This window comes from Alexandromys fortis, unplaced genomic scaffold, assembly GCF_014885135.2.
Source record: "Alexandromys fortis isolate MF-2015 unplaced genomic scaffold, M_Fortis_MF-2015_v1.1 scaffold_40, whole genome shotgun sequence".
NCBI lineage: Eukaryota > Metazoa > Chordata > Mammalia > Rodentia > Cricetidae > Alexandromys > Alexandromys fortis.
Genome location: NW_026067966.1, coordinates 10,436,050 through 10,451,345, shown reverse-complemented (window position 1 = coordinate 10,451,345; position 15,296 = coordinate 10,436,050). Strand labels below are relative to the sequence as shown.

General features: G+C 43.1%; 1 protein-coding gene across 9 annotated transcripts in view; it reads left to right on the top strand.

The window, feature by feature from the left end:
- Positions 1-14,903, top strand: part of Adam23 (ADAM metallopeptidase domain 23) — a 156,354-nt gene extending 141,451 nt beyond the window's left edge. For 2 of the 9 annotated variants that reach the window (XM_050154278.1, XM_050154274.1), the window contains 2 exons: positions 4,206-4,296; positions 11,552-14,903. In XM_050154278.1, coding sequence (XP_050010235.1) covers positions 4,206-4,296; positions 11,552-11,600 — 140 coding nt within the window. In that variant the 3' untranslated portion in view covers positions 11,601-14,903. Of the gene's footprint in view, positions 1-217; positions 1,944-4,205; positions 10,040-10,069 lie in introns of those variants that run through there. The other 7 variants (XM_050154276.1, XM_050154272.1, XM_050154279.1 and 4 more) reach the window with 5 other exon arrangements.
- The last annotated feature ends 393 nt before the right edge of the window (positions 14,904-15,296 follow it).

Genomic DNA, 15,296 nt, shown 5'->3' with positions numbered 1-15,296 from the left:
GGATTATGCTTTAAAGCAGGGTATATAGAGTTTGAAGATAAAAATTATTTCATATATTTTCCAGTGTATGTCCATCTCAGTTTCAAACTTTAAAAGCAAAGATATCCACATTTAGCTAACTTTCAGAACATTTCCTGGAGAGATTATTTTGTATGATAGTGATATCAGTGTGTGATTTCCTCTGTTAAAAAAAAATTTCCGTTTTCCCTCCACACAGTGAACATGGCCACAAGCAGGCTCATAGGGGCTGTGGCTGGCACCATTCTGGCCCTGGGGGTGATTTTTGGAGGCACAGGGTGGGGCATAGAGTAAGCATACCCTCGTGAGTTTCCGTGTGTTTTTCTTTGGTGCTTGGTGTATGAGGTGACGCTTGAACCCTGGCCCTTCCATGTTTTGTCTTGTTGGTCATTTCCTGTGCTGGTGTGATCTGTGGTGTGATGTGGATGTCTTTGTGTCATGTGATTTTCTCATGCACTTTAGAACCTTCTCCTGTCTGGAACAATGTGGGGCATAAAACAATGTTGGGGTACTTATTCACAATTTTCACAATTAAGGCAAGAGCCTAAAACTTCCTTTGCTCTCCTACTTGTACAGATCTTATTTTTTTCTATTAATTGGCAAAATGATTTTGTGTGAGTTTTATAGAAGAATTATAATAAATTTACCTTTACCACTCAAGTTAATATATATATATTTATATATATATACAGTTAGAAATACCAACAGCTATCACACTTTTTAAAGATGGTGATAACGACAGCCACTGGTCGCTTTTCTATTTGTTTAGAATGATAGAGAGGGCTTCAACTCAGTTTTTCAAAAGAAGACATTAAAGACACTGCTTTCTTATTCTTTTTTTGTTATTATATCGTTGGTTCATAGTTCAACTTTGGAGTTTTCATAAACACTGGAGCAAGGAACACGAAAAAGGGAAATATATTGATTTCAAACCCACACAACCTGAGGGAACAGCTGCAAATCATCTGCTTGGTTTGTCTTTCAAATACGCGGTGTCTGCACAGTGTGTCGTGTGTCACTTATCCATTAAGTGTTCCTGAGGCTTGAGTTTAGCTCTCTCGCTGCCCTTGATCCACACCCTCCGGATGCCTGAGGTTGCTAGGTGCTGGCTAGCTTGACAGGAAGCCTGTTTCTCTTCATTACCCAGAGAACATTTACACACACGGCAGGAGTCACCCTTCAAACATTGTGTTTCTGTGTACTGGGGTTCTGCTAGCACTTTATAGTGGCCAAATAATGAATTATCAGAGCCTCAAGGAGACACCGGCTATCCTTGACTTAGCCCAAAGAGTGTGCATGGCCACTGTCAGCACAGCCCTCAGTTGCACTAGTTGGGGACACATCAGCTCTCCTTCCATCAGGCAATTTACACAAGATAGCAGTAGGAGGGAGCAGGTGTGTAGGCTACACGCAAAGCTGTTCTACTGTAGTTGGAGGCCTGGCCAGCCTTGGGTCTTCCCAAAATGATATTGAGACAGAGTCTTGTCTCAACTGCTTTACTCATCTGAAACTTACTGTGTAGCCAAGGCTAGCCTTGACTTTGCAGCAATCCTTCTGCCTCAGAATTCCTAAGTGCTGGGATTGCAGATAGGATCCCTTATGCCCAGCTTAGCCCTATGCCCTTTAACTCATGTTCCATCAATATAGTCTGTGAAGCTAGGTAGATCAGGAGAGAGGGAGGAACACTGGAAAGGGGCTTGTATTTCCTTTTATCTGTGAGAAAATGGAGCATGTAGCAGTGCTAATATGTTTGACTACAAGAACTTGTTCCTGCAAGATGCACCTTGTGACTGTTAGCTAAATGTTCCTATCCCAAGGCCAAATTCTAGGCACGGAAATTTATGTGAAATTCTTCTAAGAAGAAAGGTAGTTTTTAAAAGATCCTCTCAATTGACACTTAGTGGCCATGGTTTCAGTGCCTTCGAAAGCAGTAATTCTGGTCATGCTTCAAGCCTTAGAGATGGATAGGAACCCGGCCCCCCCTCACACACACACCAAAAAACAAACCTCTATTGTAAACAGCCCTGTTGCCAGCATTTGTTCCCATCCATCCTTTCCAGTGTGGATTTGTTGCTATTTATGCTTGTGACAGGTAAGTGTGTAAGTGTATGTTGTTTCCATAAAGATAAGTTATGTTGTTCTTGTTTCATGAACGTTTTCTCTAGTGGCTTACTGACTTTCCCCCTTCAAGTTCCATTTATTTGTAATCGATAAGTAATAATTTTTTTTAAGAAATAGAACCATATAGTACAACATAGTTTTAATACTTCCTGGATTAATTGATAGTGCAATGTTCACTTAATCAATAAGGCTTCCAGGGGCAGATTTAACTTCTAAATTTCTACTCCTTAGTTTAGAGCTGTACACCAGGAATCACTTCTCGTGGATTCTGTATTGAATTTGATTCCAACCTGTTTTCTGAGCCAACACAATGCAAGCTGACTTAAGTGTGGGTGCATACATGGTACTATGACTACTTTTGAAAAAGCGATTTCTGCAGGTTGCACCGTGGAGAAGTGGAAGGAAATGTGGGAAGTAGAGTGAAGTTTCATCAGAGCTGTCATTCACCAGCTTTCTGTGATGGGCCATGTGTCCATAGTTTTGTCTTCCTAGCTGCAAGGTATCCATCACAACCATTCAACGTTGCTGCTAAAAGCAGCCATAGTCAGTATATAGATTTAAAAGAAGCATGGCTTTGCTACAGCAAAATGTCTTTGCCCTAACAGATAGTGAGGACAAATTTGATCTGCTGGCTCCGGTCTGCTGACCCTTGATTTCTAACACAAGTCTGGAAGTCAGGATGTCCCACATCCCTGCCTCACATGTTCCTTGGTGAGGAATCAGTGAGATATGTCAAATATGAGTGGAGTTGGTGCTCACTATACAGTCTCTCAAAGGCATTCATCATACTCATTGCTGTTATTCATTATCCTCAATCTCTTTCCAAAGGCCACTGAGATTCAGGTTCTGTAGACCCTCTGTGATTTAAGAGCATGTCAAAACCCAGGAACCAAAGAAGACCTCATCTTGCAACTCTGTTGTACCACCCTCTACACACCCACTCCCACTTCTAGTTCTATGTGGTTTCTGGGCAGAGCCATCACAGTTGTGATGACATCACCAACGGTGTCCACTACTGTGAGGAGAAAAGAAAGATTCTTCTATCTGGCGATGAATGTCTATAATAAACCTAAGGGTTTTAGGAAAACCAGCAAAATTGGCTAGTTTGTCACTTGCGGGCAGGTATATGTTGCTTGAAGGTATTTGAATATTGGGGTCACTGCTATATGTATGCATAGTAGATACTGGAGGGTGTGCAATTTCATTCTTAGTTTAAACATGTAAACTATGTATACCTTTGTTTTGATCTTTAAGGGATGAATGCAGGAGAAGAGTGGAGTTACTGTAATCTCTGCCACCTACCAATGGCGGCCTCTTCACGATGTTGTCGTCTTTGACGTCTTCTCCACTTTTTAAATATGTTGCCATATTTCAGATTTCTCAGTGAGAAATGAAAATTTAAAAGATATCCTCAAATGGAATATAACGAAGTCTTTCCCCTCCTCTGTTTCCTAGAGATTTCTTTTATAAATTTTAGGTCTCCCGTACCTGCAGGCCTATTTTGGGGGGTTTAATACTGAAGAACCAGGAAGAAATATCTGAGGACAAAATTTCAAAGCCAAATCTTTATTGGTTGACCTTTTCTGACTAAAATCTCCCTGTCAAACCCATCCAGAATGTGCTGTGTTGGCTGTCTTCTTGGGTGGAGAAGCATGGTCAGAGGATCGTTTCTCTCCTGTATCTGACAGTCAGCTGGAGCCCGTGCTAATGGAGCCGTGTTCTTTCCTTGCACAAACAAACCTGTTTGATTTATGATATGGGGGAAGAGGAGGAAAAAGACAACATACGTGCCCTGAAAGCAGATGGGGCTGCTCTGTTTCAGGTTTTCAGGAACATGAATTTAACATTAATGGCAAGGAAAGGGTAGATTCAAAGGCAACTAATCCAACCGATCACTGATGGAGGCGTCCGGATGGGATTAAAGCTAACACAAGAAAGCAATGAACAAGCACATTTAGGGGCCTTGAACAGCAGGTTTTTAGTTCCGGAAGCTGCTCACCTGCCTTTCCCTTGTGGTAATAAGTAGTTGGCTCACATGACTTTCTTCCCATGATCCTTTGTCACAGGTCCTAGTGCCACCAATCTCATAATAGGCTCCATCGCTGGTGCCATCCTGGTAGCAGCTATTGTCCTTGGGGGCACAGGCTGGGGATTTAAGTAAGCAATGCCGCATGTCTTTTTCTCTGTGGCTCGGGCACCTCTCTTTTCTGCTTACATAACCTGGTTTTGAGTTCCTGCTACGAGACTTTGTTGTTAAGAGCACAACCACAAAAAGAATGTGCTTCTACCCAGCAGTGGGTTGGAAAGGAAGGACATGAGCTTCAAATGCTGTCCGCAGGCAGACAGGGAAGCATGGGCAATGGACGGTGGTCACTTGAATGTGAAGCCGGAGCACTTTAGTAGGAGACATTCTTGCTTGTAGGAGCAAGTCTCCGGGAGTGCTTTTGGGTACAGTTAGGTGACCAGGGAGACCACATAAATTCCTAATTGTGTCTGCTGGACACTGATTCTGGTCCACGGGGGTTAGCCACAACCTCAGCCATCACCTCATATGCAACTTTGTAATTTGAAGACCTTCATTATTTACTTACAAATACTTGAAAAATACTTTTATTATTTCTCTAACCAACAGAATTTGAAAGCAATGGCTTTGTGGCCTTTACTGTAACATTTATATGGCTGAGTGGCCTGCTATGCTTTCATAATAACTTTTAATTTGGATTGCATATTGATAAGCAAGATTATTAAAGTAGACCATACTGGATAATCACAGACAAACCCTATTGTGTTTAACGTTTTTAAACTTATTTATGGTTTATCTATTCTGGATATTTTGAATCTCAGATTTAATAGAGAGTCACTTCCATACGTTTCGATCTCTGGTGACTTGGTTTTTATTATTTGTAGGTAAGCCTTCCTCTGCCATATAGTCTCTTTCATAAATTAAGTTTCATCCAGATTGTTTGGGATGAATTTAAGTGAGAAATAAAACCTGCAGTTAAACCAAAGCCCCTATTTTGCTTCCATCCAACCACTCAATGGAAGAAGCTTTGTTTGGAAGGAACGTGTAGTGGCCTTAATTAAAACAGTTAAAATATTATTATTAGAAGTTGATTATGAAAGAAAAGATACCAAGATATAATCAAAATAAATGAACCTTTTCTGCTAATTTGTTATGGTGTTAAGATTTAATGAATAAGTCCATAGCATTTGAGGGGCTTCTACTTGGAATGTTTATCGAATGGAGCTTGGTTTCTACACAGCTGTCTAGAAAGTTGCACTTAGTGAAATAGCACTTTTCTCATCAGCATGCTGGCAGAAACACGCAAACTGAACAGGCCCCTCCTATTTGGATTTCTTCTCATTTTAGACCATTGTCCGTCCTGGATCACATAAGGGGAATCTCAGAAGTGGTGTGTTTTTCTTTGGATTTTCCCCATTGCAGGGGAAAACTTTTCTTAGTGCCCCACTACTGTGAAAACATCACTATATATTATAGAAATTGTGCATTCTATTTATAATGCTTCCTTTTAAAAAATTACATACGCCTCCGGAAAAGAAAGTCGGCTCATTCTGTGGCGTGCACCTCCTTGGCTTTAAGAAACATTCATTTCAAAGGCCCAAGAAACTGTCTCCTGCGCTTCATGGCCACCCAACGCCATGCGATGCCAGATGCAGTTTCTTTGTTCTTGAGGAGAGCGCACTGTTCTGTAGCAGGACCTCAAACAGCAGCCTGGCTGGCTCTCAGCTTGAACCGCATGTCCTGGGGAGAAGCCTTTATCACTGTGTCCATTTGTGGGTTGGGCTCTGTGCGAACGATTTCCATCTAAGAGAGCTGTGCAGTCATTGGAAGAGCAGGGCACAGGGTGAGGGGTTGTCACTGTCAACCAAGCAAGACTCAAACCCGGCTCGGCCAACTTTGTTTGGGGACTGTGGTACAGGGACACTTCCAGGGGAGCCCCGTTAAAGCCCCTTCCGATTTCTGCTGTCACTTCTGATAAAGTGTAGAAAGGCACAATCCTGCACAAAATGTGCTCTAAATACTTTGATGCCTTGGGGGCAGCAGGCCAAGAATGTTTCTCAAAGCTTTAACTTCTCCTTTGTTTAACTTCTGGAACTGGAATTTGGAGACACTCTTGTACTCCATGCTACGAGTTGTCACCCTGGTTACTTTAGATCTTACCAAGGCCTGGTAGTTTGTATCGAGCTGGGAATTGTTATCCCTACCTCACAATGGAAGGCTGTCTGTGCTTAGCAATCATGCTCAAGTTTTCCCACCACTGGGACAGTTTTGAAGACGATTAGAGATAATTTGAAGTACTGAGTTGGAAGCCTTTCAGAGTGTCACTGAGTTCAGTGTAAATAAAAAGTTTCCTTTAGAAGCAGAAATTGGAAATGGCTGGTAAAGAAGATTGTTCTAGATAGCGCTGTTGGAAATCCTTCCTGAAATGGGGGCATTATTCCTGGGAGAGGAGAGAGCAGAGCTGCCGGAAACCTTTGAGGGTGGGTAAACAGGTGCGACTGATCGGGAGACAGCGCTTTTCCCTGCCGTCGCCTCCGCTTAGGTGTGATTTGCTGAGTAGGTTGGATGTGGAGGAGAGTCACAACCATCCTTTACCTGCACAGGCATATGGAGGAGACAGGCAAGAGACACAACTTCGCTTCCCCTCACCACTGTCTCACTGATTCTTTCCTCACAGCACACCTGTGAGTTAGATGTTGAACCACAGGACTTTGGGAGGATGTGGATATGGGGGAAGGGGGGTTGCACTTTATGTTCTTAACGTTATGCAGATGTATTTGATGTATTGTGATCTGAAATTGACACAAATTTAGGTTGCTTCTTTTTAGATCATAGAGTCTGAAACCTTTGGTTAATGTCCACAGGCCTTTCACATGCAAAGTTGTAGAATTCCCCAAAAAAGAAAAGAGTACTCTTTGTTGGGGGTCTCGTTATGACATTCATGAATTCAGATATATTAGTAATGTCAAATGGGCGTGTGTTATGTTGGGTAAATTCAGACTCTGTTTTGAGGTCTGGAGGGTACTGAGGCGTGACTGAATGGCTGAGTTTCCAGGTGCTGAGAATCTTGTGCTTACTTCTGAGGCATTTTGTGGAAAACAAATGTAGGCTTTGACACACCAACCTGCCTGCTTCTTCCTGTATCTGCATTTCTTTTTCCTGGCTCCATCCTTTTCCTCTTCGTCTACAGAATGAGGTTGTGAGCTGTGGTAAGGGAGTCGCTAACTCTGACCTGGTTGACTCTCGGGCCCCTAGTCCCTAATTCATACCGAATAATAATGATACCCAAACTACTAGAGTAACTGGCTTCTACTGGACACTTGAACAGATAAATTAGATGACAGATTGTTTTAGTATCATCTTCCCCAAAGCTTAGGGAAAATGGATCTAGATTTTGCACATGCATTAAAAAATAAACTGTGCCGCCATTATTACATTGGAGAAAACTACTTATGCAACCCACCTGTTTTAGTTAGGGTTACTACTGCTGCAATGAAACACCATGACCAGAAAATAACTTGGGGAGGAGAGGGTTTGTTAGTCTTACACTTCTGTATTATAGTCTATCACTGAAGGAAGCCAGAACAGGAATTAAAGCAGGGCAGGAACCTGGAGGCAGGAGCTAATACCGAGGCCATGTAGGAGTCCTGCTTACTGGCTTGCTTCTCAGCCTGCCTTCTTATAGAACCCAGGTCCACCAGCCAGGGGATGCCCCACCTACAATGGGCTGGCCCCTCCCCCATCAAGCATTAATTAAGATTGCCTACAGGCGTGCCTCAGTGGCGGCTCATCCCTCTCCATGACTTGAGCTATGTCGAGTTGGCTGTAGTCAGCAAGGCACCCAAAGTTTGAACCCAAGGATTTAGATGTGAGCCCATGCGCACAGTATTTACCAATATTTCAAGTAATAGCTGTGGGGAAATCAAAGTTCTTGGCAGGGCAAGAGAAGGACATGAAGCTGACAGTGAGATAATTTGCTGGCGTTGATGCCAGAGTGAGAGTGGGCCGTTCCACCATGTTATAGTGTCTTCATATTGGAAAAGTATCACTTGCCCCACTATCCCACCTGATCTCCATAGGTCCCAATGGCAAACAAGTTTCCGCCATTGCCAGCAGAGACTGTGTGGGCAGTTATATGCCCTCTTAGGGCAGTTCTTGCTGAGATGTTCCTTTATCAGCCTGTGATTATCGCAGGTGGCTCTCTCTCTCTCTCTCTCTCTCTCTCTCTCTCTCTCTCTCTCTGAGAAAGCACTTGCATTAGCACTCTCTCTTAGCTCGAAACGATTTTTTTTTTGTTAGCCTGGGCTCCATTGTATTCCATTTCTTATCCAAATAAAAGATTGTCATAATTGGTCCTCTTCTAAAATGACAGTTGAAAGGCTATAGCCAGAAAAGTAACTGAATCTCGATGGGGAAGGGAATTATTTTAATTTTCTTGAAGTTAGGAAGTGGAATAAATTTTGTCTAGTTTCCCTATGAGCAGAATAACTAAATTGTTGCTTTCGCTTCTAAATTCCATGTCATATTCGAATGCAGAGCCACATTTTTTGTTGTTGTCCAAGCCCGTGGATTAGACCCTTTATTCTTCATCTGCCACCAACCAGGAACATGCATGACTTTCCTGACTCAAACTCCCGAGGAAATGAGCTCAATGCAAGGTGGCCTAGAGGTTAAGTGTGTGTTGGGGGGTCTTTGTTGATGGGCATGGGGACTCAGATAAAGAATGTGACAATAAGTGGCCTGAGATGGGTTGGCAGTAAAGAACACTCGGTGTTCTTGCAGAGGACTGGGGTTTGGTTCCCACATGGTAGCTTGCAACTGTCTAAAACTCCAGTTCTGGCAGAGCTGGTTCTGCTTGCTTCCTCAGTCCCAGGGCATTGGGTATGAATGAACGCACTTACCTGCGTTCAGGCACAACGTTCCCACATCATTCTGTTAAAGGTTGTAGTAGTAGATAACTCTCCATTCTTGTCAGAAGACCCATCTTTTGTTACCTAGAGGTTTTAATGTCATGTGGATGTATATAATTACATGCATTTAGACACAAACTTAGATTTTCCACAAGTACAAAAAAAATGGTAAAAATGTTGTCATGGTAATCCTAAGGAATCGTGTTGATATTTTATGATGGTCCAGAAATACCTTTCTGCTTGTAATAGCAAAATTACCTTCGAAATTCAGTGAGCAGAGGGCATTCAGACAAAACAATTTGGAAAGGGAGCCAGCAAGAACCCATGAATTATAGTATTCACTTTCACACTGAAGCTCAACAGAAAGAGCCTTCTGAACATGTAGAAAATCCAGGACAGGCAATGTTCAATGTATAGTGGCCCCTAGTGGATGTACTGCTTAACTGTAAAGGAACCTCACAGAGGGCTTGCAGGGTTCTTTCTCTCCTGATCTATGGTTTCCCTCTCCCCTGGGCTGCAGCTTGCTTTTTCCACTGTTGGGACTTCTCCAGACTGCTGTTAGTACTGCTCAGTGGGAACATAGGGCTCTATAGGATAACGACTCCTTAGTTTGGCCCAAGATCCTGGTAACCCTATAGACTGTTGTTCTATGGGAAGAGTGCAATCTAAGCTTCAAAAACTGACATTTAAGAGGAACACACACTTTTGGACACTAGAGTTTCCTGGGTGATAGGCTGAACGAGAATGTTAGATCTTTCCTTAAAAACAGGCTCCCTGGTTGTTCTGACCTTGAACGGTAGCTGCATTTGAATGAAAGAATTCCGAGTTGGGTAGTGAGGTCACGTCCTGTTCAGTGCTGGCTGGGTTTGTTCTGTCCTCTGGGTTGACATTTGATGGTTCTTCTGAGTTCCATCAATGGACAGCTGACTTGGGTAGGGTCTCTGGTCCTCTGGGGGAATTTCTCAAGGTCTCTGGTCCTCTGGGGGAATTTCTCAAGGTCAGGCAGTTGGTGTTTCTCTTCCCTGAGTCTTTAGTAGGAATTACCTCTCTTATACATCTTCTCAGAGAGCACGAGCCTCGATGGCAGATGCAGGTCCCGAGCTCCACAGAGTTCCTTTGGTGGCAAACACACTTTTAGAGATGCCCCGTGCATTCTTACCTATGCTTCCGGCGCAGTCAGCGATGCCTGTGCTCAATCAAGATCGTTGACTTCACAGAGGACTGGGTGGTAAGAAAAGTCAGCTACCCTAATGCAAACAGTGTTTACAGCAGTGAATTAAGTCCTTAAGCCAGAGTACAACATGCCCAAGCTTTCATGAAAAACTTTTCAATGGCAGTTTCAGAAAAAAGAAAAGGGATATTTTTGTTACAGACGGCAATGCTTGATATTTTGGAAGAGAAGCAGCCAGGTGGGTCTTCTGGGAAAGACAGGAACTTCGCAGGCACTTTTCTGCCTGCTTCAAGCTTTGGTTGTGTTTTGTTTGGAAGGACGTGGGTGAGGAGGAGTCTGCTGCAGTGTTTTGGTGCTTAGGGCCTGTGAAGGCATCCAGTTGGCCCCGAGTATGTGGGCGTGGGAATGAGGGAGCAGAGGGCTCCTCAGTCTCCAGTTTTGCATGATGCCGTGGTGGCGGCAGTGTTGCACCCGCCAGTCTGCAGACTAATGCATGAGCCCCTTGCTTGATGCCCCACATGAAGCCAGACCATGGGGAGGTTATAGTCAACTCATGTTGTTGCCTTGTTGTGTCTTGCTGGTTCTCTCTCTCTCTCTCTCTCTCTCTCTCTCTCTCTCTCTCTCTCTTTCTGCACTGGAGTCACTTTCTAGGAGACTGGACACTGTGAGCAAGGCATTTGAACTTGCTCCTCTCAGCAGAGCTTAACTACTGCATTTGCTTGGCTAACCCAGCCTGTGTTCATTCTCCTGAGTGTACCACCTCCCCGTGCACTCTGTCTGCCATTAAAAGTGCTTGTTCCATAGTGGAGTACCACCTCACACACCCAAGGCAGAAATAACCAGGCACAGCAAGGCTTTTGTTTTTGTTTTTGCCGCCTATGTAAGAGCCTTCCATTGCTACAGAACTCGGGGGGCTTAGAGGAAACACCTCCAGGACCTTCTGGGTAGTTCCTCGGGAGGAACTACAGGAGCCCCTTCGGGGCTGTCCTGTAGTGCTTTTCCTCTGATCAATTAGCAATGGCATTTACTTCTGGAATCAGTCCAATTTGTGATTGAAAATGAATAATCTGAAGTTTCTCTTGATCCTCCCCGAAGTTTGTCATCTCGTGGGGAAGCAGGAAGGCATTCCAGCACATTTGCTCTTCCATGTTCTGGGTTACTTTGGAAACTGCCTCCTTGTGAGCTGGTTACTCTGCGCTGGAACTAGCACCATTGTTTGTTACCATCCGTTATCCCTCAACCTCATCTGATTAATATTGTGGTCTTTCTTTCCCTTTTCCCGAATCTTCTTTTAATGTACTCTGGAAGAAACGTCAAGAAGAGGAGGTTCGATCCTACTCAGCAAGGCCCCATCTGAGTCAGCCACACTGGAGGAAGGCCACCTTGTACTGTTGGGTTCTGGGTGTGATGGGTTTTCAGCCGTGCTGCCGGAACTCTGAAGTCTGGAAACAAGACCATTGGGTGGTAATAGCTACAGAACTTAAATGTGGAAATGGGGATGGGGTACAAGACAACTGTCCCTTTTGGAAATAACTTCAAGTAAACCCTCCTGTCACCTGTCAATAAAGGGGAGGGGGTTAAAGACCATGTCATTAAAAAAAAAACTGTTTAGAATCCTCTATTTTTTTCTTTCTAACTAAAGGAGAAAGGAAGAACAGCAAAGTGCAATAAAGAACACAAAGCAAATGATTTCCCCTTTAGCCTGCTGACACTTAATATCTTCTAAGTGATTTGGCATGATTTTCCCCTTTACTATCCAAGACAAACTCCAGTGGCATGAAGATCCAATTTTGGAAAGGATAAAAAAAACTGCATGGCATATATAACACCAAGCTAGCAAGCCGATCTTCAGCAAAACCTACAGTGGAAGTCCTAAGGGGAAGATGACAGATGAACACACGGAAGTTGCCTAGGCCTGGATAACACCTCCTCCCCCTTTCCCCCTTCCATATCCTCTCCACCCGCCCCCGCCCCATCCCTTCCCCTCACCTCCATGTTCCTCCTACTCCAGACCAACCCCCGGCAGCACTGAGCCAGACTACACTCTTGCTGAATTCCCTTTCTTCATCATTTTCTCCCCTAGACCAAGCATCCGCTGGAAATAGGATCTGGAATTTGAACAATGCTGTTGTATAGTTCTTTTGTAAATGTAAATATGGAAATAGGAGATTTTGACATGCCATTTTCTCTTGTCTATATTGGAATGTTTTCCTTGCGAAGATTCTCCCTACATGAGTTGTTGCTTGCTCCACGTCCTCTTTTTCTTTCTTTTCTCTCATTTTCTCTGTCCTCTCTTATAACATGTCCAATGATTGTTGGGCTTGCTTAACAAAACAGACATAGCCCCAGATACAAAGAGTTTGGGCACAAAACAAAGCAATTATGCTTGAAACCAAAATTAAGAAAAAAAAAGCAGAGGACACAAAACAACCCATATCAAGAACACAAAAATTATGTAAATGTGAGTATATATGTTCTGATTAGCCTAAAATTTTTGATGTCATCATAAGCACATGTATATAATGTAAGAAAACAGAGACCCTTCTCAAATGAATCACAAAAGTGCCAAGCTCATGATTTTAGTTTTTGGTTTAACCAGTTCTCTTTCCCTGTCTTAAATGTGAAAGGAGGAGAAACTTAAAGCCTTAAATAAAAATTAATAATTTTTAAATGTTGAAAGCTTGGAGAAAAGTTAAGCTTTCCATTCTGTTCCTATATATTTTTGTCAAATTTCATTTATGCTTCATCTTCCCGCCTCAGAACGCCAATGCGATGGGACAGAGTAGCGGGTAGCCTTCTGGTCATTCGGCCTGTCATTCAGCTTGGTGATTTCAGGAGCTCGCTTGGCCCTCAGTGTTTATCTGGCCTGTGGACTCTGGGGGACTGTAATGGGGTTCCAGCCCATATGAACCCGCCATCTTTTTTTCCCTCCAGTAGCTGGGGAGAGAGAATCTTGGCATTCCTAAGACTCTGGATTTCCCTCACCTTCCCTTCACCCATTCCTTCTTTAATGTATAATAGCCAGGATAGCTTCCATTGAAGTGGTAGGGCAACAAGTTACTGGAGAAATTTTCTGCCATCTTTGTTTTACATCTTCAGACTTGTACAGGATGGCCTCAGTAAACCCCATCTAAAATTTAAACCCCCAAGCTCTGCACTTAGCTCTAAACCCCTTTCCAACAAAACTCAGGCAGCGAGTTTTACATTTTTTCTTGACTAGAAGGGAGGATTTCCTGAAAACGGGCTGCTTAGAGCTGGAGTTTCCCCTCCTCCCTCACAGATATCTTTAGTTACTGAAGTTTCACACTCGCAGCGCAGACGTCTTGATTGCTGCATACTACCCCAGACCATAACCTAACATCTGAACCCTCGGGTGGCTTTCTGGGAATCAGGTGCTATGCAGGTATGCAGACTCTTGCTTGAACTTGCTGTTTGCTCATATAGCAACAACAGGGCTATCTATAAGGTTTATTGGCCTTATTCCTGGTTTTATAAGACACAGGTTGTACCCCTTTATGGAAAGGCAGTGGCTCAGCTTGGAGGAAGGTTGGAGAAAATTCAGATAACTTGGCATCACTCTCTGTTGTTGCATTGTCAAGGGGTCCACTTACACCAAGCAGCTGACACCCACACTACTCATTTCACTATTTCCGAGGCACCGTGTGACTTTATTGGACACGAAACCATGCCAGTTAGAAAACAGATCTCTATTGCTAACTTCTGAGCATTTCACAAACAACATTGTAAACGTGCGATGTTACTGTGTTTTAAATCAGACCACAGTGGTCCCCAAATATTATGTACATATGACAAATGTCAGTGTAACTTTTGGTCACACTGACAGTTTCATAGGTAGGCAAACCTATGCTCCGATGTTAAATTATTTGTGTGTGTGTGTGTAAAATGCACAAGTGTTAAGCTATGTGTGCACAGACATGAAGGGGAAGGGGAGTGCAGTCATACTGTACGCAGTAGGTTAGCGTCATTTTCAGTTGTGTTAGGCTATGAAGTTTCAAACCCTTCACTACCTTTTCTCTCGCCCATGCCATTTATTCGTGGTGTGAGTACTCCTTCTTACCCATTCGAATTCAGAGCACAAGCTGACCACTGTGTAATGTTACCCAACAAGACTGTTCAGTCAAGACCGAGTTCCCATTTCACTTGCTATTCTTTTGCTGCGGTAATGAATGACACCCGGACGAGGAGGTGTACGCTAGCGCCATTGCTCACTTGGGGTAGTGCATGAGCCCACTGAATTAGAGCTACTCCTCCCGGCTAAGTGAGCAGTACACATAGGTGCATGTTTGAAACACGAATCACATATAGCTGTGGTATTTTGCCAAGTGACGTGCTGTCTTTTGTTTGTTTTCACTATGCAAAGATGGGAAATGCACAGCTTTTCAGAGATGATTCTGAAAAACTTTACAACAATACTTGAATTCTTTCTTTAATCATCCCATCCCATTTTAAGGTCATTAATGCTTCCATTGTTAACTTTATTTTTTCCCCTTCAACTTTAATAGTTTGTAATCCTTAAATGCACAACCTGGACTTTCGTTTGATAAATTCTAATCTTGTTAGCTGCCTGTGAACGGAGATTCCGTCATCCTTATATGCATCTTTTAGTTGAGTGTACATTAAAACTTTTATTAATGTAGAATGTTGTAGCTTTGTGCCTTGTTTGGTTTTTCTTAACTCTTGTCTCTGTGTTTTCTTGCATAATGGGCTAAGTGGCCACCTGCCTTATATCATCTGGGATTTAGCAGTCTCAGTCAAGGCTCAGTGAAAATCAAGGCAGTCAATGGAGCAAACTAAAATCTCTGGTTAATGGATTAGAACTTTTGGGGGGTCACTAGAAGTCCTTTGCCTCACATGATCAGAAAGCAAAAAGAAAATAGTGAGACTCATACCACTATTGATTTTATTTTGTGTTTTTAGTGTCTTGTCATCTGAGTTTAAAGAGTTGATGGCTGGCAGTAACATCCACACTTTGATTTGGTACCAAATTAATAATGAAGGTGCGTATGTGTACACACACACATGGGGGGGGGAG